General features: G+C 45.1%; 1 protein-coding gene across 2 annotated transcripts; it reads right to left on the bottom strand.

Annotated features, from left to right (window-relative positions):
- Positions 1 to 1,822: 1,822 nt before the first annotated feature.
- On the bottom strand, positions 1,823 to 21,194 carry LOC132207919 (utrophin-like). Of its 2 annotated transcripts, none has more exons than XR_009443996.1 (3): positions 21,034 to 21,194; positions 6,775 to 7,043; positions 1,823 to 2,397 (listed from the first exon to the last, which is right to left on the bottom strand). XR_009443996.1 is itself a non-coding variant. In XM_059643737.1 (3 exons), exons 1-3 carry the CDS (start codon positions 14,786 to 14,788, stop codon positions 2,251 to 2,253), a joined length of 459 nt encoding a protein of 152 aa, XP_059499720.1. In that variant the 5' UTR covers positions 14,789 to 14,803; the 3' UTR covers positions 1,823 to 2,250. The 2 variants fall into 2 exon arrangements, 1 of the variants encoding a protein (XP_059499720.1); XM_059643737.1 differs by lacking the exon at positions 21,034 to 21,194 and adding an exon at positions 14,746 to 14,803.
- Between the last annotated feature and the right edge of the window lie 311 nt (positions 21,195 to 21,505).

The raw sequence follows: 21,505 nt of genomic DNA, 5'->3' as shown, positions 1-21,505 counted from the left end.
TGGGAGGAAGGGATGGGTGAGAGGAACAACAGGTTAGGGAGGTGGAGACAGGCTGGGCTGGTTTTGTGATGCAGTAGCGGGAGGGGAAGAACTGGGCTGGTTTTGGGATGCAGTTGGGGAGGGGGAGATTTTGAAGCTTGTGAAGTCCACATTGATACCATTGGGTTGCAGGGTTCCCAAGCGGATGAGGAGTTGCTGTCCTTGCAACCTTCGGGTGGCATTATTGTGGCACTGCAGGAGGCCCATGATGGACATGTCGTCTAAGGAATGGGAGGGGGAGTTAAAATGGTTCGCGACTGGGAGGTGCAGTTGTTTGTTGCGAACCGAGCGGAGGTGTTCTGCAAAGCGGTCCCCAAGCCTCCGCTTGGTTTCCTCAATGCAGAGCGGGTCAGGAGTGAGGGGGCAGGTCACTGTGAGGGGGGTCAGGACTGCAGGGGCAACTCACTCTGAGCGGGTCAGCACGGAGGGGTAGGTCGCTGTGAGTGGGTCAGGACTGCAGAGAGAAGTCGCTGTGAGCTGGTCAGGACTGCAGGGGCTCGTCACTGTGAGCGGGTCAGGACTGCAGGGGCGAGTCAGTGTGAGCGGGTCAGGTCGCTGCGAGAGGGTCAGGATGGAGGGGGCAATTCGCTGTGAGCATCCCATTTCACTCTGTCACGGCATCCCATTTCACTCTGTCACGGCATCCCATTTCACTCCGTCACGGCATCCCATTTCCCACAGCCACTGCATCCCATTTCACTCAGTCACTGCATCCATGCTGCGTGGTCCATGCTGTGTATAAATGTGGCATAAAATCCTTACTTGGAAGTTCATTTCCTCTTGTAATAACATGTGGCATCATTAGCATCCTTAATCACTTGCATTTAATCGGAAAGCCTGGTACAAACACCAGATAACATGACAGTCCTAACAGAATGCATTTTCCAATGATTTAAACATATAGTCATGTGTGTCTCAGTGAATAAAAATCCTCCTCATTTTACCCCAATTATATCTCATAATAAAGGGAGTATGTCTGAAAGTCGTCTCATCCGAAGGTAAACAGACTTGCTCCAGGAAAGCTGCTAAAATATATCAAGAAAAATATATATGAAATGATTCTAGAAATTTCTGCAACACAAAGATCAAAGGAAACAATAGTTTGATGAACACACTGTTAAGTGTTGCACTTACACATCACATTTTGGAAAACAAACCACACTGATTTTCTACTTCATAAAAAAAATTGTTCCAAGTCTTCATTATGCAGCAGTGCAGTGAACTGAAAAGGTGTAGACTTTTAACCTGCATAGAAAGCATGTGCAGAAGTTAAAACAAAAAAAAAGCCACTTCTGTCCTAAAAAGACAATATTATATTACAAAAGGCCAGGGAAGTTGGAGAATGCAGCATCATGCTTCCTGCAGAGATCAAGTTTTGTCTGTGTTGTAAAAAACAAAAGAACTGTGGGCACTGTAAATCAGCAACAAAAGCAGAAGTTGCTGGAAAAGCTCAGCAGGTCTGGCAGCATCAGTGAAGAGTGAGATCTGAGGAAGGGTCACAGGACGCGAAACATTAACTCTGACATTGTCTACGTCATAGTGAGTTATGTCTATTGCTTCAGCAAAATCAAACCAACTCTGAATGAAAATCAATGCTGAAGAAATATCCAAAACATCCGCTGTCCCCGTTGTGGCTTCCTCTACATTGGGGAAACGATGCAGAGGCTTGGGGACCGCTTTTCAGAACACCTACGCTCAGTTTGCAATAAACAACTGCACCTCCCAGTCACTAACCATTTCAACTCCCCCTCCCATTCCTGAGAGGACACGTGCAACCTGGGCCTCCTGCAGTGCCATAATGACGCCACCCGAAGGTTGCAGGAACAGCAACTCATATTCTGCTTGGGAACCCTGCAGCCCAATGGTATCAGTGTGGATTTCACAAGCTTCCAAATCTCCTGTCCTCCCACTGCATCCCGAAACCAGCCCAGCTCGTCCCCGCCTCCCTAACCTATTCTTCCTCTCACCCATCCCCCCTCCCACCTCATGCCGCACCCCTATTTCCCCTCATCCCGCTCCCTTGACCTGTCCCGCCTCCCCAGACTGACCTATCCCCTCCCTGCCTCCCTACCCATACTCTCCTCTCCACCTACCTTCTCCTCCATCCATCTTCCATCCGCCTCCCCCTCTCTCCCTATTTAATCCAGAACCCGCACCCCCTCCCCATTTTCTGAAGGTGGTTCTCGGCCCGAAACATCAGCTTTTGTGCTCCTAAGATGATGCTTGGCCTGCTGTCTTCGTCCAGTTCCACACGGTGTTATCTCGCATTCTCCAGCATCTGCAGTTCCCATTATCTCTCCAAAACAAAGGCTGCTGTCTTTCAAAACCCAATCTCAGATTTTGCAGATAGTCCTTACCCTGAAAAAATACCAAATATGTATAAAGAGGAAAACTGGAGGTGAAACCATTCAAAAAATTTTCATTAGCATAATAAATGTTCAAACTGTAAAAGCAGGTTAAGCACCTGTATATAAGGAAACTTTAAACAGACACTTACAGCCAACAAATGTGAGAAATAGCCATTTCTTGCTGGATTACCAATTTTGCTGTTGGGAAAATAGGCCTAGGCTTAGCAATGTACATTCAAACAAGATAGCCCCCTCTCAGAACTCAACACTCACAGTCGTAGAGTTCTGTTTTCACAGGTTGGCGTATAATAGCATCAAGCACAATACACCAAATCTTCTTTGGTACCTTTTCCTTCCATAAAACTGCTTTTAGTAGATGCGCACTGAATTCATTTTATACACGTTGAACAGTTGCTAAGTTCAAGAGGCCAGTTCCAGCACTTTGACTTGCATCTGCTTCATCATCAAAACAGAACAAAATAAAGACCCACTCTTTGTAAGTCAAGTTTTACATTTTTAGTGACAAGGTGAAGTGCAAGAACTGCTCACTTGATGTTAAAATCTCCTAAATATGTACCTATATATTTCAATTCTGTGAAATATGTGGAATGAGTTCGAGAGAAGGATTAATTTTCTTGTGCTGGGAGAGAGCTGGGACAGATAAAATAGGTTGAACGCCAATTATGTCCTCTTGCCCACTCTTGATTTCAAACGGCCCACTACTAGTTGCCAAACATTTAATTGTGTCGGCTTCAAACCCAACAAGAGACTTCCTGCACCTTCAGCGAGCAAACTCACATCCAGAACCTCAACCAGAGCAACAAATCTTCTCAAAACTCGCTAACTTCCTACACATCTTAGCCTCTGTACGTTTCCTCTTTTAAGGCACTTTTTAAAACAATCCTCTTTCATCAAGCTCTTGATCGTCAAAACTAAGAACTCCCATGCTAAAAATGTCCATAACTGTTCTTGGCCCTGCTAAATTGAAGTGGCCATCCTTTCATTATGACTGTGAGACGCAGCATGTTACGATAGATGGCACAATGAAGAAATCCTTTGTTATTAATGAATTTTTCAGCACTAGGCATTCTTCCGAAGTCAAATGTTCAACATATGCCTGTTGCACTGACTTGGTTCCAAACAGTTATAATGTGGAGGTGCTGGTGTTGGACGAGGATGGACAAAGTCAGAGCTCACATGACATCAGGTTATAATCTGACAGGTTTATTTGAAATCACACAAGCTTTCGGAGTGCAGTCCCTTCATCAGGTGCGGTCAGGGAGGAAAACACACAGTCACACAATTGATAAGCAGACAGATCAAAACATCATACAACTGGTGTGAGTGGAGTGTCAGATAATAAGTCTTCATCCAGGATGTTTGTTTGTTTGCAGATATTTTGTTGAAGAAACACACAACTTGTAGTTACAGTCAGTGTGGTATCTTATAAATTCTTGCTTTTGAAATAAAGGTGAAAACTCTAAGACAGATTCTGAACACAAGCCTCTAAACTACAAGTCAGAGTCTGACCTGAGATGTCACCTTTTGTACATTCCTGTTGCGCTGCCTGATTATCATGACAACACAGCACTGACATGGACTTTATAAACGCTTTACTTGCCTCTAACACTCTTGGTCACCTGTATAGAGTTATTATCTGACACTCCACTCACGCCAATTCTATGATCTTTTGATCTCTCTGCTTATAAGCTCTCTCTCTCTGTGGTCACCTCACTAACTGCACCTGATGAAGGGGCTGCACTCCAAAAGCTTGTGTGATTTCAAATGAACCTGTTGGATGACAAGCTGGTGTCATGTGACTTCTGACTTCAAACAGTTATAGAATGTGTTTTCAATCCTACCGTGACTTGACAATAAGTCAACTTCTTAAAATTTATAAAATGAGAATGTCAAGTGAAGTATGTCTAACCTTGAGCATTTAAAAAAGGAAATATTACAACCATAGTATAGTCAGACAGTAAAGACAGAAGGAATGATTGAATCGACTGTGTCTGACACCACACAATTAATCCCCCTTATGGAAGAAAGGTTGGCTGTGTTCTCTTTCTTCAGGAATATCCAGCTAATACCACCTTACCACTGCTTGTTTTATTCATCTGGTGTTCCATCTAATTCCTTGCAGTCTTGGTCAAACCTTCATGTAATTTATTTAAATTTTCAATGAAATAAATTTAACTTTATATTCCACAATTTTAACATTTCCTTTTAAGGTTTGAACGGTTCAGTTCGTACAGTGCACATGTTGTGTTAATAATTGGAGAAGATGGTGGAAAAATCAAGATATATTGACAAGTAAACAAATGGCTAACTTCTGTTTCCTTGTCAGTAATGCCTTTTGAACAGAACATAAAGTTGCGCAACTATGTAGAGATAACAATTTAAAACTGGGAAGACTACTTTGTGGTCCCCACACCAATCTCTATTCACTACCGACTGATTGCATTACTCCGCCTTGGCAACAATGTAATATTACGCTTGTCTCAGCACAACCTTGGCATCTTGTTTATCCCATGATGAACGTCCAACAACACATTCATGCAATCCCTCAAGCTGTCTCTTTACATCTTTTCAATCCTGCCTACCTGTCTCTTGTCTTGGCTCATTAGCAGTGAAACCTTCATCTGGAACTACTTCACTTCTGGACCTGACAATTCCAATGCATTCCCTGTTGGAGTCCCACATTTGCCCATTGAAAACTTGACGTCGTCTAAAACTCCACTGCCCGAGTCTCACCTTGAACCAAATCCTATTCTCTGTACTTTCTACCTGACTGACACTATTCACGGTAATTTTATTAAATTCTCATTTTTGTTTCCAAATCGTTCCTTGGCTATGCCTATGGCTATTTTGGTAATCTCCACCAGTCCAACCATACTTCAGGATATCTGCACTCGTCTAATTATGTCCTCTTGCCCACTCTTGATTTCAAACGGCCCACTACTAGTTGCCAAACATTTAATTGTGTCGGCTTCAAACCCAACAAGAGACTTCCTGCACCTTCAGCGAGCAAACTCACATCCAGAACCTCAACCAGAGCAACAAATCTTCTCAAAACTCGCTAACTTCCTACACATCTTAGCCTCTGTACGTTTCCTCTTTTAAGGCACTTTTTAAAACAATCCTCTTTCATCAAGCTCTTGATCGTCAAAACTAAGAACTTAATAAGGCTCAGTTGTATTCTGGGATCGTGAATACTCCTTTCAGACGCCTTCAAAGTTTCCCTCCATTAAAGAGATTTTATAAGTGGTTGAAGTCATTGCCAAGCAGAGGGGGACGAATTGGGGAGTTACTTCAAAGAGCTATGATATGCCAAACGACCTCCTTCCACACTGGCCAACTCTGATTCTACAAAAACAAAAATGATTTTCAGACTTGGGAAGATCCCTCAAAAATGTCACAAGTAACCAGCTTATGGGCAGAGTCGAGCTGCTGAGATGATAGACCAGGATTTAGGGGTACCAGGAGTGATAATATGCTGAACACAATCAAATTTTGAGGTTGTAGAATGATGTGGTCTTCATCATTTTTGACACTTTGACCATTTTCCTTCCTTTCCACAGAACAAGTCAAATAGCGGCAGCACAATGTTGCATGGACACTCGAGCCTGCTCCACCGTCAATGATGATTGTGGCTGGTCTTCCACATCAATTCAACTTTTGCTCATATCTCGTCCTCTGCTCAAAACATCGATCTATTCACGTGCAGTATCCCTCTCGCTAACTTAATGAGAATTCATTCCAATCACTGAACTCCGAACGCAGACCCACCCCAGGTCAAAAAATTCAGCTGAGATCAGGAACTGATCTCGCCTGTATGGCTGAGCTGGCTTTTAAAAAGTTTGCCAGTGAGAGAGTCTCAGTGAGAAACATTCATTAAAAAAAATAATTGCATGGATTGCTCTCCAATCCTAAACTCTATTCAAATTCAGTTGGCTGAACGGTTGGTTTTTGATGCAGACTGATGCCCTGCAGAGAGGGCTCAATTGCCATACCAGTGAGCTTACCACAAAGGGTCTTCGCCTCAACCGCTCTACTTGACTGAGGCGTGGTCATCTTCAGGTTAAATCATAACCAGTTGTCTCTCTCCAAGGAGTCGCCAAATGGCGTGCTAAGACTTTACCTTTAACCCTGATAACATGGCAACAAGCAGATAACTCAGCTGATGTCACTGACTAATAAAATCCTCAATTATACTGATATTCATGTTGTGATATCATCAGAAGGCATGCTCAACTAAGTTTTAATTTGCAAATTAAGTTCACAACCATTCAATCAATATTACTGAAGTACTCATATTACTGATCGTCTCCATACAACATTGTGGTTACATCTGTTCATAAGTGAAGTGTAATGTAATTGCACTTACTGTGGTTTTATCAATGTGATCCTGCAATGAGTCAATAAGCAGGTCACCCACAGGTTGCCAATCAGTGTGGACCCCCTCAGCTGTTATCACATGAGCCTCAAGATCATCCAGAGCTTTCTGCAGTTCTTGAAGTTTCTCCAACGCCTTTTCCACCTGTTTCTGCCAGTTGCTTGCACGGGTTTTCAATTGCTCCCAATTTTCCTTCACTTCTGTTGACAGTTTGAGGACAGCTTTGGCAATTCTCTGGGCTCTCTCTTCCGGGGTAGGTTCTGGAAATATGAAATGCAAATAATTTATCAACTATTCATGATTTTGATCGATAGATTTTCTTTCGAAACCCCTTTCCTTTAAAAGGTCTCTCTGGACTTTCTCCTGAAATTGGGATATATATTATAAGACTGAAGCACATCAATGATAAATTCTGTAATCAGCTAGCAGGTCGTCGAGTCATGAACAGATAATCACAGAGAACCAATACAAAGCCAAATAAAATTCCGCAGATATTTGAAATTTGTCACTACCAAGGAAGCTTTAAAAAAGGAAAAGGATTACTGACTAAATGGGTACAATTCTCAACAAAAGATTTGAAAAATCCTTTCAGTGTATCTTTCGTAGCTATGAGACAAACATCCAACACAAACCAACTTTCATCTTTCAGGACTGGCAAGTTAGAATGATAAACCCAAAGTCTACCCTGCACAGTTCTCTCTAGAACTCACTTAATGAGGTTGTTAAGAGATGTAGAGATACCAAAGTGCGCAGCTGGATGAACACAGCAGGCCAAGCAGCATCTTAGGAGCACCAAAACTGACATGTTGGGCCGAGACCTTTCATCAGAAAAGGGGGAGGGGGAGAGAGTTCTGAAATAAATAGCGAGAGAGGGGGAGGCGGATCAAAGATGGATAGAGGAGAAGTTAGGTGGAGAGGAGACAGACAAGTTAAAGAGGTGGGGATGGAGCCAGTCGAGGTGAGTGTAGGTGGGGAGGTAGGGAGGGGATAGGTCAGTCCGGGGAGGACGAACAGGTCTCGGGGGCGGGAAGAGGTTAGGAGGTAGGAAATGGGGGTGGGGTTTGAGGTTGCAGGACGGGATAGGTGGGCTGGTTTTGGATGCAGCCGAGGGGAGTGTGCAGCGGATCAGGGAGTCACCTGAGGGTGGTGGGAAAAACGTCTTTGGTGGTGGGGTCGGATTGCAGATGGCAGAAGGGTCGGAGGACGAGGCATTGAATCCGGAGGTTGGTGGGGTGGTACGCGAGGGCGAGGAGGGCACTGTTTTGGTAGTTATTATGGGGAGCGAGTGTGAGGGATGAGGTGTGGGAAATGCGGGTGACACGGTCGAGGGCGTTTTTGACCACTGAGGAGGGGGAAGTTCCGGTCCTTGAACAACCCTCAACAGTTTCTCTTTCAATTCCTCCCACTTCCAACAGACAAACGGGGTGGCCAGGGTAGCCACATGGGCCCAAGCGATGCCTGCCTCTTTGGAGGTTACATGGAACGCTCCCTCTTCCGTACCTACACTGGCCCTCAACCTCACCTCTTCCTCCGTTACATCGATGGCCGTATCGGCACCGCTCGTGTTGCCACAAGGGGCTCGAACAGTTCATCCACTTCACCAACACCTTCCTCCCGAACTTGAAGTTCACCTGGACAATCTCTGATACCTCTCTCTCCATCCTGGACCTCTCTATTTCCAACCACTGAGAAACAAATATCCATTTCAACTCCACCAATTCCCACAGCTACCAAGAATACACCTCCTCCCACCATATTCCCGCAACAATTCATCCCCTATTCCCCATTCCTTTGCCTCTGCATCTGCGCTCCCAGGATGAGGTATTCTATTCCCGCATATCTCAGATGTCCTCATTTTTCAAGGACCACAACTTGCCCCGCTCTGTGGTTGATAACGCCCTCGACGGTGTCTCCAGCATTTCCTGCAACAAATCCCTCTCACCCCACCCCGCAACAACAACCAAAACAAAGTCTCCCTCGTCCTAACGTACCACCCCACCAACCTCCAGGTACAACGCATCATCCTTCAAAACTTTCAGATTCTCTGGGAGGCTACGGAACAGGCGGCGGAGCCTTGGGCCTTGATCTTTGAGTCCTCATTGTCTACAGGTTTAGTACCAGAAGGCTGGAGGGTTGCAAATGTTGTGCCCTTGTTCAAAGAGGGCAGTAGAGATGCCCCAGGTAATTACAAACCCAGTGAGCCTTACGTCTGTTGTAGGAAATGTTTTGGAAAGGATTATAAGAGATAGGATTGATAATCATCGAGCAAGCACCAATTTGATGGGAGATAGTCAACATGGATTTGTCAAGGGCAGGTCGTGTCTCACAAGCGTCATTGAGTAATTTTGGAAGGTGACCAAGCATGTGGATGAGGGTCGGGCAGTTGACGTGGTGTACGTGGACTTCAGTAAAGCCTTCGATAAGGTTCCACATGGTAGGCTATTGGAGAAAACATGGAGACATGGGATTGAGGGAGATTTAGCAGGTTGGATTAGAAACTGGCTTTGGCTAAGGCGGCAACCAGTGGTGCTTGATAGAAAATATTCAGCCTGGAGTCTGGTTCCTAGTGATGTGTCTCAAGGATCTATTTTGGGATCACTGCTGTTTGTCATTTTCATAAGTGACTTGGACGGAGGCATTGGTAGATGGGTTAGTAAGTTTGCAGCTGACACTAAAGTCAGTGGAGTGGTGGACAATGTGGAAGAATGTTGCAGGTTACCGGTAGACTTTGGATGAACTGCTGAATTGGGCGGAAAGGTGGCAGGTGGAGTTCAATGCGGATAAATGTGAGGTGATTCACTTTGGGATGAATAATAAGAAGGCAGAATATTGTGTCAATGGAAAGATTCTTGGTTGTGTTGCTGTGCAGAGGGTGTCCATCTATGTCGATCCCTGAAAATTGCCATCCAGGTTGATAGTGCTGTGAAGAAGGCTTAGGTCTTTTAGGTTTTATTGGCAGAGGGATTGAGATCCAGAGCTGTGATGTCATGCTGCAACTGTCCAAAAAGCTGGTGCGGTCTCATTTGGAATATTGCGTACAGTTCTGGTCGCCCCATTACAGGAAGGATGCGGAAGCATTGGAAAAGGTGCAGAGGAGATGTTGCCTGGTCTGGAGCGAAGGTCTTCTGAAGAAAGGCTGAGGGACTTGGGTCTGTACTCATTGGAGAGAAGGTGGTTCAGAGGGGATTTAATAGAGACATACAAGATGACAAGTGGATGAGATCGGGTGGACAGTGAGGGTCTTTTTCCGAGGATGATGACATCAGCTTGTATGAGGGGGCACAGCTAAACAGTGAGGGGTAATAGATTTGAGATAGATGTCAGAGGCAGGTTCTTTACTCAGAGAGTGGTAAGGATGTGGAACCCCCTGCCTGCCAATGCAGTTAGCTCAGCCACATTAGGGGCATTTCAACAGTCCTTGGATAAGCATATGGATGATAATGGGATCGTGTCGGGGGGATGGGCTTAGATTAGTTCACTGGTCCATCCAGATCATCGCAATGGGCAAAAAAGCACACCGTTGTCTCTACTTCCCAGGAGGCGAAGGCAATTCCATGAGTCCACAAGGGCAACTTTCACTGATGTACCACAGAAAGCATCCTATCTGGATGCATATCACAGCACGGTTCCTCTAGCAAAACAATCCCTAATTATTATGCTCCTGCCTTTCTTCTTCCAGGCAGAATTGGTTCTGCTTTGTCATAACTATATTGGGAGAAAATCCACGCTCAGTCTAAGTTAATTCTTCCAACAATTCAGATACCACGGAAGACTGAGAAAATAGTGGGTGTGTGTGGGAGAGAGAGAAAGAGAGAGAGAGACAAAGCCAGAGGGGTTGCTGGCGGGGGGGGGGGGGGGGGTGGGTGGGTGGAGACAGAGAGAGAGAGAGAGAGAGAGACAGAGAGAGCGCGAGAGAGACAGAGAGAGCGCGAGAGAGACAGAGAGAGCGCGAGAGAGACAGAGAGCGCGCGAGAGAGACAGAGAGCGCGAGAGAGGCAGAGAGAGCGCGAGAGAGACAGAGAGAGCGCGAGAGAGACAGAGAGCGCGAGACAGAGAGAGACTGTGAGAGAGAGAGAGAGAGAGAGAGAGACAGACAGACAGACAGACAAACAGAATAGGCTACAGAATGTGAGAGTGTGTGAGCGCCTGCATCAGGCAGTGAGAGAGATGTTGCTGAGGTGGAGATAGTTGAGAGTGTCGATCACCAACAATCTCTCCTGGTCCACCCAGATCGTCGCAATGGGCAAAAGCGCACACCAATGTCTCTATTTCCCCAGCAGGCTAAGGTAATTCGGTGTGTCCACAAGGTCAACTTTCATTTATGTACCAGAGAAAGCATCCTATCTGGATGCATGTCACGGCATGGTTTGGCAACAGCTCTTCCTAAGACCACAAGAAACTACAGAGTCATGAACACAGCATAGTCCATCATGCAAACCAGCCTTCCATTCGTTGATTCCACCTTTACTTCCTGCTGCCTCGGGAAAGAAACTGACATAATCAAAGGCCCTTCTCACCCGCCAATTACACTCTCTTCTCCCTTTTTCTGAAGGGAAGGTGTCAACAAGTTTGTATACATGTGTGAAAAGATTCAAGAACAGCTTCTTCACCGCTGTTATTCGACATCTGAATAGGACACTGAAAAGTTTAAATCTAATTTTGATCTCGCTCTCTGTGCATCTTCTCTGCAGCTGTCGCTATGTTCCATTTCACTAATGCGCCTTGTATGGTATGATCTGTCTATACTGCATGCAGAAGAAAACTTGTCACTGTACTTGGGCACATGTGACAATGACGACTCAAATCAAATTGACTGTGTGCAAGAGAGAGGTGAGTGTATGATTGTGTTCAAGAGTGCAAAGACAGTGCATGAAAGCGTGAGTGTGCGCATGACAGAATGTGTGTGCCAGTGACTGTGCTCAAGAGTGTGTGAAAGAGAGTTAGCACAAGAAGGGAAGTGTTACAGCATGCATGAGGGAGTGAGAGTGTCTCTAAGAGTGAGTGAGCTTGACAGCAAGCGAATTTGCAAGTGTAAGTGTGTGAGGGAGAGATTTGTGGTAGTGTGTGTGTACTTGAGAGTAACAGCATTGGCAAAAGATCCTGCGACAGTGCATGCAAGTGTGCCACAGAATGTGTGCAAGACCGTGTACGACTGTGTGGCGGTATGGACTATGAATGAGTGAGAATGTGACAGAGTGTGTTTGTGAGAGACTGTGTTCCTGACTTTTTTTTTGTGTGTGTAGTGTGTTTGTGCATGAGGGACAGGATATGCATGTGCAACATCGTGTGACTGTCAACTTCTGTTTGTGCCTGTGAGTGAAGTGATGGGGGAGAACAGGGAGAGGAGAGATAAAGACTGAGAGAGAGAGGGAGCATGAGAGAGAGATGACATGAGGAATTAGAAATGATGAGTGGTCAATACCTGGAGGAAAAAAAGAACAGCGTCTGTGCGTTAAGAGAAGCCGCTGGATCTGATATGGAGGCTATTGTTTTATTGATTGTACTGAATGAAAAGCAAGTGTCACCTCTCAGTGTCAGGGGACAGGAGATGTGCATCAGAGAAGGAGATATAGTCAGCCTTGTTAGAGACAGCAGACAAGTTGCAAATGCATAGAAACTGACATGAAAGCTTTCTTGTCAATATGTAAAGAGGTGAGACAAATATGACGAGTTAATATTGTACCTTTGCGCTCAGTAAAATTATAGAATCATGAATCAGAGAATCCATACTGTGTGGAAACAGGTCCGTCAGCCCAACATGTCCACACTGCCCCTCACAGCATCCCACCCAGACCCATCCACCTATAACTCACCTAACCGACACATCACTGAACACCTTGGGAAATTTAGCATGGCCAATCCACCGACCTTGCACATCTTTTGACTGTGGGAGGAAACTCGAGCACCCGGAGAAAACCCATGCAGGCACATGGAGAATGTGCAAACTCCACACAGAAAGTCACCAAAGGGTGGAATTGACACAGCAGTGTTAACCAGAGCCACTGTGCTCTATATTATGCTCATTAAGCTGCAAGCATTTTTTTTTTAAACGCAAGGAAACGTACCATCGTCACATAATCCAAGAGGTTTCAATCTTCTGTCAGCTTTGAGAACTTTATCCATATCCACAAGGACAAGGTGATGTTAATGGTGTGAGACCGGTTAGTATGCAGCAGCTCGTCATGCAAAAAAATTAACGGCACTTTCATTGCTTTTTTCCGAGGGGCGCAACAGAAAGACAAGAACATGAAAAAATCCTGAAATCTTTGTCCAATTTCAATCTCCAAGGGACCATCCATTCCTCAAAAGTCATAACCAAACTGAACATGGGCCTCCTGCAGTGCCACAAATGATGCCAAACGAAGGTTGCAGGAACAGCAACTCATATTCCGCTTGGGAACCCTGCAGCTCAATGGTATCAATGTGGATTTCACAAGCTTTAAAATCTCCTCTCCCCCCACTGCATCCCAAAACCAGTCCAGTTCGTCCCCGCCTCCCTAAACTGTTCTTCCTCTAACCTATCCCCTCCTCCCACCTCAAGACCCACCTCCATTTCCGACGTACTAAACTCATCCTGCCCTCTTGACCTGTCCGTCCCCCCCCGGGCTGACTTATCTGCTCCCTACCTCCCCACCTATACTCTCGTCTACAGTTTCCATCCCGGCCTTTTTAAGTCGCGTGTCTCCTCCCCACCGATCTTCTCCTCTGACCGTCTTCGATCCGCCTCCCCCTCGCTCCCTATTTATTTCAGAACCCTCTCCCTATTCCCCTTTTCTGATGAAGGGTCTCCACTCGAAACGTCAGCTTTTGTGCTCCTAAGATGCTGCTTGGCCTGCTGTGTTCATCCAGCTCCACACTTGATTCTCCGAGGGAGTGGTGGAGGCTGGGAAAATTACAACATTTGTGAGGCATCTGGAAGGGGATATAAATGAGGGGGGTTAAGATGGCTATGTAGCAAACGCAGGAAAATGGGACTGGATTAGTTAGGATATCTGGTTGACATGGACAAGTTGGACCAAAGGGTCCATTTCCATATTCTACAGCTCGATGACTCTGACTTTATTTGGTAAGTTGGATTCAGAATGGGCTGAGTTGGCAGGAAGCAGAAGGTTATGGTTGATCCATGTTTCGTGACTGAAAGTCTGTGTCCAGTGAGGCTCTCGAGGGATTATTGTTCGAGCGCTCACTGCTGTGCTATATCAGAATGATTTAGACTTAAATGTTTCGAGGGGTGATCACTAAGTTTGTGAAACATATGAAAATCGCTGAGATGGTAACTTGTGATGAGGAGAGCCCAGGATTGCAGGGTGATGAAAACAGGCAGGTCAGATTGATTTGTGTGGCAAATGGAAATTAATCTGAACACACACGAGGGGGTGCACTTGCGAACTACACACAAGGCGAGGGAATTCACCAAAATCCATCAACAGCATTTTCCAACTCACGACCACTTCCATTTAGAGGGACAAGGGCAAAAGTAAGATAGGATTCCTGTGTGACAACCCTGCATTTCGCTCTGTCATGACATTGAGAGTACCCACAGCACATCGGCAACAGCTGTTCAAGTACTAAGCTCCCACCACCTTCTCTCTACTCGCATAATTGAATTCTGTTAACTAAATCATAGAACTCTGTTTTTGGAACACTAATTGGGCCATCGTTATTAAATCGAAAATTATTGAAAATGCTTCAGAACTTGGAATTTGCCTGTGAAGGCAGGCTTTTGTTTTTAAAACTCTTCCATTCAAATTAAAATGCAACACACATTCACAACGCATTGCTGCAGCAGCCAGGACATTATATTTCAAATCCTAGAGTAAAAGAACGCTCCACAACCGATTGGAATCAGCTCAATGCTGCAGCCCAATGACTTGAATTTTTTGAAACAGCATAGCCTGGGTTAGAGATCGTTTCAAGTCTTGACAGACCACCAAAACTGCCTGCAACATCAAGTTAATGTACCTTGGCTCGTTCTAGAAATGTAACGCATCATCTTTGAATTCATTTCCGAAATGTTGACAGCACTGGGCCTAGTTGCCCTCGAGAAAGTCAGGATGAGCTAGCTTCTTGAAACACTGCAGTCAATTTTGTGTAACTAGATTCACAATCCTGTTAGGAAGTCAGTTTCATGATTTTAACCATGAAGGAACTGAGATATATTTCAGTTTCAGGATCATCAGTAGCTTGAATAGGAACATCCTGCTGATGGGTCCCCATTTACCTCTCGTTCTTGTCCTTCTAGTTACCAAATATCATCGTTTAAGACGACATGGCCAATAGAAATAGGTCCTTTGACCTGATCCTCCATCCAATAGGATAATGGTTCATGTCACACTCTGCATACCCACTTTGCTGTCCTTTCACCGTTACCCTTGAACCCCCAAAACTTGCCAAGAATGCATTTATCTCAGTCCTATGCGTGCTTTCGGACTTTTCCATCATAGATATCTATTGGTCAGGAGTTCCAAAGACACTCAGCGCTCTGAAAGAAGAAATTCCTTCTTATCTCATTTGTAAACTGGTGCATCTTTATTTTGAGATAATGGGAACTGCAGATGCTGGAGAATCCAAGATAACAAAATGTGAGGCTGGATGAACACAGCAGGCCAAGCAGCATCTCAGGAGCACAAAAGCTGACGTTTCGGGCCTGGACCCTTCATCAGAGAGGGGGATGGGGTGAGGGTTCTGGAATAAATAGGGAGAGAGGGGGAGGCGGACCCAAGATGGAGAGAAAAGAAGATAGGTGGAGAGAGCATAGGTGGGGAGGTAGGGAAGGGATAGGTCAGTCCAGGGAAGACAGACAGGTCAAGGAGGTGGGATGAGGTTAGTAGGTAGATTGGGGGTGCGGCTTGGGGTGGGAGGAAGGGATGGGTGAGAGGAAGAACAGGTTAGGGAGGCAGAGACAGGTTGCACTGGTTTTGGGATGCAGTGGGTGGAAGGGAAGAGCTGGGCTGGTTGTGTGGTGCAGTGGGGGGAGGGGACGAACTGTTGCGGACTGAGCGGAGGTGTTCTGCAAAGCGGTCTCCAAGCCGCCGCTTGGTTTCCCCCATGTAGAGGAAGCCACACCGGGTACAGTGGATGCAGTATACCACATTAAGCAGAGGTTCACCTGCACATCTGCCAATGTGGAATGTCATCTTGGGGCCTGGGATAGGGGTGAGGGAGGAAGTGTGGGGGCAAGTGTAGCATTTCCTGCGGTTGCAGGGGAAGGTGCCGTGTGTGGTGGGGTTGGAGGGCAGCGTGGAGCGAACAAGGGAGTCACGGAGAGAGTGGTCTCTCCGGAAAGCAGACAGGGGTGGGGATGGAAAAATGTCTTGGGTGGTGGGGTCAGATTGTAGATGGCGCAAGTGTCGGAGGATGATGCGTTGTATCCGGAGGTTGGTGGGGTGGTGTGTGAAAACGAGGGGGATCCTCTTGGGGCGGTTGTGGCGGGGGCGGGGTGTGAGGGATGTGTTGCGGGAAATGCGGGAGACGCGGTCAAGGGCGTTCTCGACCACTGTGGGGGTAAGTTGCGGTCCTTGAAGAACTTGGACATCTGGGATGTGCGGGAGTGGAATGCCTCATCGCGGGAGCAGAAGCGGCGGAGGCATTGGGAATAGGGGATGGAATTTTTGCAGGAGGGTGGGTGGGAGGAGGTGTATTCCAGGTAGCTGTGGGAGTCGGTGGGCTTGAAATGGACATCAGTTACAAGCTGGTTGCCTGAGATGGAGACTGAGAAGTCCAGGAAGGTGAGGGATGTGCTGGAGATGGCCCACGTGAACTGAAGGTTGGGGTGGAAGGTGTTGGTGAAGTGGATGAACCGTTCGAGCTCCTCTGGGGAGTAAGAGGCGGCGCCGATACAGTCATCAATGTAACAGGGGATGAGGTGGGGTTCGGGGCCTGTGTAGGTGTGGAAGAGGGACTTTTCCACCTTCGGTCCGCCTCCCCGTCTCTCCCTATTTATTCCAGAACCCTCACCCCATCCCCCTCTCTGATGAAGGGTCCAGGCCCGAAACGTCAGCTTTTGTGCTACTCAGATGCTGCTGGGCCTGCTGTGTTCATCCAGCCTCACATTTCATTATCTAACATCCTGGTAAATCTCTGTTTCTCTGTCATGCCTTGTCTTTCTAAATATTTTTGAGTCAACTCCAAATTTCGCCACAGTACATTCACCCCTTTCCTCAAAGTCATGAGTAAACAAGCTCAAGACCTGTGGTTCCTTCAGCGCTACCTCATTTCTTACCGACAAGCCAACCCTGTTATCTCTGTCCATTTTTATCAGTGCTAATGGGAACAGCAGATGCTGGAGAATCCACTTTAACAAAGTGTGGAGCTGTATGAACACAGCAGGCCAAGCAGCATCTCAGGAGCACAAATGCTGACGTTTACTGAAGTATAAGGGTCTCGGCCCGAAACGTCAGCTTTTGCGCTCCTGAGATGCTGCTTGGCCTGCTGTGTTCATCCAGCTCCACATTTGGTTATCTCTGACCATTTGCCTGTTCTTTCTATAGGACATGAATCATTGGATATTTAGTTCCCAACAACAATGTCTCTGTGATACCCAGAGCGATCAATCTGCACCACAAACTCATTCACTTTGTTTCATACACTCCCTGCAATTAAATACAAGATCCTCAGTCCGCCATTTTCGGCCACCGTTCTTATCTGCTGCACCTGAAGTCAGAGTCCTGACCATTTCCATACTTTTGGTCCTATGACTTGCTCTGGAAACTTTGCTAAGCACTTACCAGCTTCTAACTTTTTCCATAATTTTCCATGCAACTGAACTCACCCGCTCCACACTTTTTATTTTAACGCTCTACCCCCGAGACCTAGCTCTGTCTTTTGCCAGGATACTTGTCCCCATATGATTCTTGTCGAGCCTATGCCACCAGAACAACTCCCTCCTTCCCCATACCCATGCCAATGTCCCATGAATTCAAACACATTTCTGCCATGCCACCATTTGAACAATGCATTTACATCTTGAATTTTCTTCACACTGTGCCAAATTGCTCAGATAAGAATGCAGAGATTACTACATTTCTGGTTCTGCTTTCTCACCTCAGCGCTCATAATCCCTCAGCAGAACCTCTTTCCTCTTTCTTCCATATCAATGGTACCTGTGTGGACCACGATAGCTGGATTTCTACTCCTCCCACTTCAAGTTCCTTTGTAGCCGAGATGGAATATCCTGAACCTGGGCACCAGGCAGGCAACACTACTTTCGAGACTCTCGATCCTCATCACAACGAACAGTGTTCATTCCCCAAACTATACTACCTCTGATTATAACTACATTACACTTTTTATCCCCTCCTGAATGTCCCCCCTGTACCACAGTGCTACAGTCAGCTTACTCATCTTCCCTATACCCTGCACTCTCATCCACACACGAAGAAAGAATCTCAAAGCTGTTAGATAAGATCAAAGGCCAAGGTTCCATCTGCACTACATCCTGGATCCTTCCACCTGCCCTGTTCTTTGTCACACTCTCACGTCCCTGGCCACTGACCGAGTTTCAGCTAGTTAATCTGAGGTGTTTGACTGCCTCCTGAAGCACAGCATTCCCTGGTAACTCTCCCCCGCATGATTTGTTGATTGGTCAAAACTGAGGTTCTAGTTCATCAACCCTGAGCTGGAGTATGGGGTATGACCACTCCCCCGTCACGTAGGTATAAATCATCGTCTGGCCTGGCATCTCCATTTCAATTACTTCGATCTTAATTTGATTTAAAAACATTCTGGTCTTTTAGTTTGTAGCCTGTAAATATTTCTCCGACTTAGTTTCAATCTCAAAGTTCCCGATAATAGATTCTTAAACCACTAGCTATCACCAAACAATGAGCCTGGTTCACCCTCTGGGTCCCTGATTCTGGCTTCAATTTACCCTGTTTCAAAATAAAATGCTTATGAACTAACAGGCAAAAAAAAACAAGCAAATGGCACCTCTTACACTCTGCACAGACATTGCCACCAAAATATACATTCACTCTAGATGCAATCTCTCCTTCCAGAACATGCAAAGCATACTGATCCCTAGCAATACACGACCTTCAAAACCTCAGCTCTCAGCTTATTACTTTTGAGTACATTCTCAAATGCTTTCTCCAAGTCCAAACACAACACATTTACTGGTTTTCCTCTATTAATTCTCCTTCCAAAACTTCCTCCAAAAACCAAAACAATTAGCCAGACATAATTTCTCTTTCATCAGGCTATGGTGATTCTGTTTGATTAGATTATGACTTTCCAAATGTCCTGCTACTATTTTCTTCATCGCTGATTGCCACATATTTCCAACAATAGATGTCAGGCTGTTTCGATTGTAGTTATCTTCTTTTTGCCTCTCTCCTTTTTAAATAGGGATGTCACATCAGCATTTTTCCAGCCCTCAGATGCTTCTCTCGAATCTAAAACTTTTTGGGAAATTACAATCAATGCATACACCGACTCTGAAGCTCATTGTTTAGAATCTTAGAAAGTCAACCATCACGGCAAAGAGTCTAATCTGCTTTTACTCCATCAGATTGTCTACTGCTATTTCTCTCATGGTACTGATGGTGTGGTAGTGATGTGTTTAATTCCTCCCTGTATTCTGTAGTAATAAGGGGATCCTTGAAGTATCTTCCACTGTAAAGACTACCCTTTTCTCATTGTCGTTGTTCCTGGATTTAAAAATTAACCTGGCCATCTCAGCCGAGCATATAATTAATGGCATTACCTCTAAAACCTTTTCTGCTAAAGTGTTCAATAAATTGCTACAACCTGAAAGAACTAATTCTTCCCCTAAATTAATAGGCAACCAATTTGAAAATGTGGCCTCTGGTCGTAAAATCTTTCACAAATGGGAGTAATCTCTACAGATATACACCATCAAGCCTCTTAAGCATCTTAAATGTTGAAAAAATAAGATTTGTTTCAATCTTATAAACTCCAATGAATGTCGTCCCAGCCCGCCCAACATTCTTAAGCATAGCAATCCCCTCCGCCGTTTCCGAAATCAACCCAGTCAACATGAGGTGTTCGGCCTATGCAGCATTCACTCTGTGGCCGTACACGACTTCTAAGTTACCATCCCGCTGCTACGACTCTACTTCTATTTACGATGCAGTCCTCTGTCCATCCGAACATACTGCCCTGGAACACATGGGCTCTTTTCTTTTGAGACACCTTATGAGCTGTACCTTATCAAATGCTTTGTTGAAATCTCAATGTACAACATCAACTGGTGGTCCTTCGTCAGTAATGTTTGTTTCCTTCTCAAAGCACTGTAGCAAGTTTGTCAACTATTATTTCCCCTTAATAAAAGGATGTTAACTCTGTAGGATGTTATAGCACACTCAGTACCCTGTTATTTCATCTTTCATTGCCGGCATGAACATCTACCCAGGTTCACCTAAATTGGCAATACTGCCTTACTATTTTGTCGAAGTATCTTTGTAATAATGGTGTTATGTTCACAATCTTTCAATCCTCTGAGAATTTTCCACAATCTAAGGATTCTTGGAAGATTATCATCAGTGCCTCCATTGTAGCTGTCGCTGCATTGTTCAACATGAGAGGATACAACTCATCATACCCCTTGGATATTTTCTCTACTGATTGGAGTCATGTTTGGAATTCTGTGCAGTGACATTCACTTTTAACAGTTTGCTAAATACTACCACGAACAGAAATTGCGATCCAGCTGCAACTAAACTAAAGCTTTCAGCACGGAAGAAAGTCTTCCAATTCATTATGAACCTAATAACTCCTGAAAAGGGCAATACAATTTGCCTCAGTCCATAAATGTTCCTTCTCCAACATCCTGAGATGCATTATCTGTATTTCTTCAAATTTACCACAGAATCTGTTTCAATCACCCTTTCAGCAACACGCATGACAACAATTCGGCATTTTTACTCCCCCTGTAGCCTCGGTTGCACACGTGCATTGTCAGATGATTATTTATTTGTGTGCCTGCTTTTTTGCTCGAATGGAGAAAGGTAAATTTCTGTTCTTTTGTCATCAGAACTATTGCCTCCTCACTCTCATCTTCCTTGTTTTATCCTGTGCTGGAATATTTAATTTGTTGACATATCTGAAATATGTTGTTGAATGGATTGGGTTTTGTAACATTGCATTCCCCATAGACCACCTACCCATCCTGTTGCTTGTTCTAACAGTTATTATCTCGCAGAGTGGAAAATGCAGTTTGAAAGCAATGGAACGTTATCGATGAAGAAGTTGATGCATAAATTGCTGCGATCTTCCAAACTACAAACTCACCTTCAATTCTTTCTCGGTCAGAGCATTATGCCGGCGCAAATGAATCGTGTTCTCAATGGGACTTCCAAAACCATGGAATTGAATTTGCATATTGATTTCTTCTTCCCTCTTCAGAAATGCAAACTAGCATCGTGATGAAGCTTCCAAGGCGATGATTGTGTCCTTCGATGAACGGAAAAGTGACTCTTAGATTCATGGAAATATTTCACTACTTCTATAAACATGAAAGGCAAACATTCTCCCTGCATATGACCCAGTCTCATTTTATCGTATCTTTCTGATTTTACATGCCACGGGACAATCATTGCAGTGTAACAGAAATGTTGATCATGGAAATTTATCACTGTTTTCATAAATAATGGCAAATTTTCAACATCTTGCAATTGTATGAAGGCTCAGTCTCATCACACCTCGCCTGCTGCACAAAGACATTCTTACACTGCTTTGAATGTTAGGACTGAAACAAAACACA

The sequence above is a fragment of the Stegostoma tigrinum genome, unplaced genomic scaffold, assembly GCF_030684315.1.
Source record: "Stegostoma tigrinum isolate sSteTig4 unplaced genomic scaffold, sSteTig4.hap1 scaffold_207, whole genome shotgun sequence".
Lineage (NCBI taxonomy): Eukaryota > Metazoa > Chordata > Chondrichthyes > Orectolobiformes > Stegostomatidae > Stegostoma > Stegostoma tigrinum.
Note: the sequence above shows the minus strand (reverse complement) of the source record. Positions and strands in the feature narration are given on the sequence as shown.

Coding starts and splice junctions, on each gene's coding strand:
- LOC132207919 (XM_059643737.1), bottom strand. CDS start 14,788: ATGAATTCAAAGATGATGCGTTACATTTCTAGAACGAGCCAAG. Junction 7,044..14,745: donor CATTTCTAGAACGAGCCAAG/GTACATTAACTT, acceptor TCATATTTCCAG/AACCTACCCCGGAAGAGAGA. Junction 2,398..6,774: donor ATCACATTGATAAAACCACA/GTAAGTGCAATT, acceptor GTATTTTTTCAG/GGTAAGGACTATCTGCAAAA.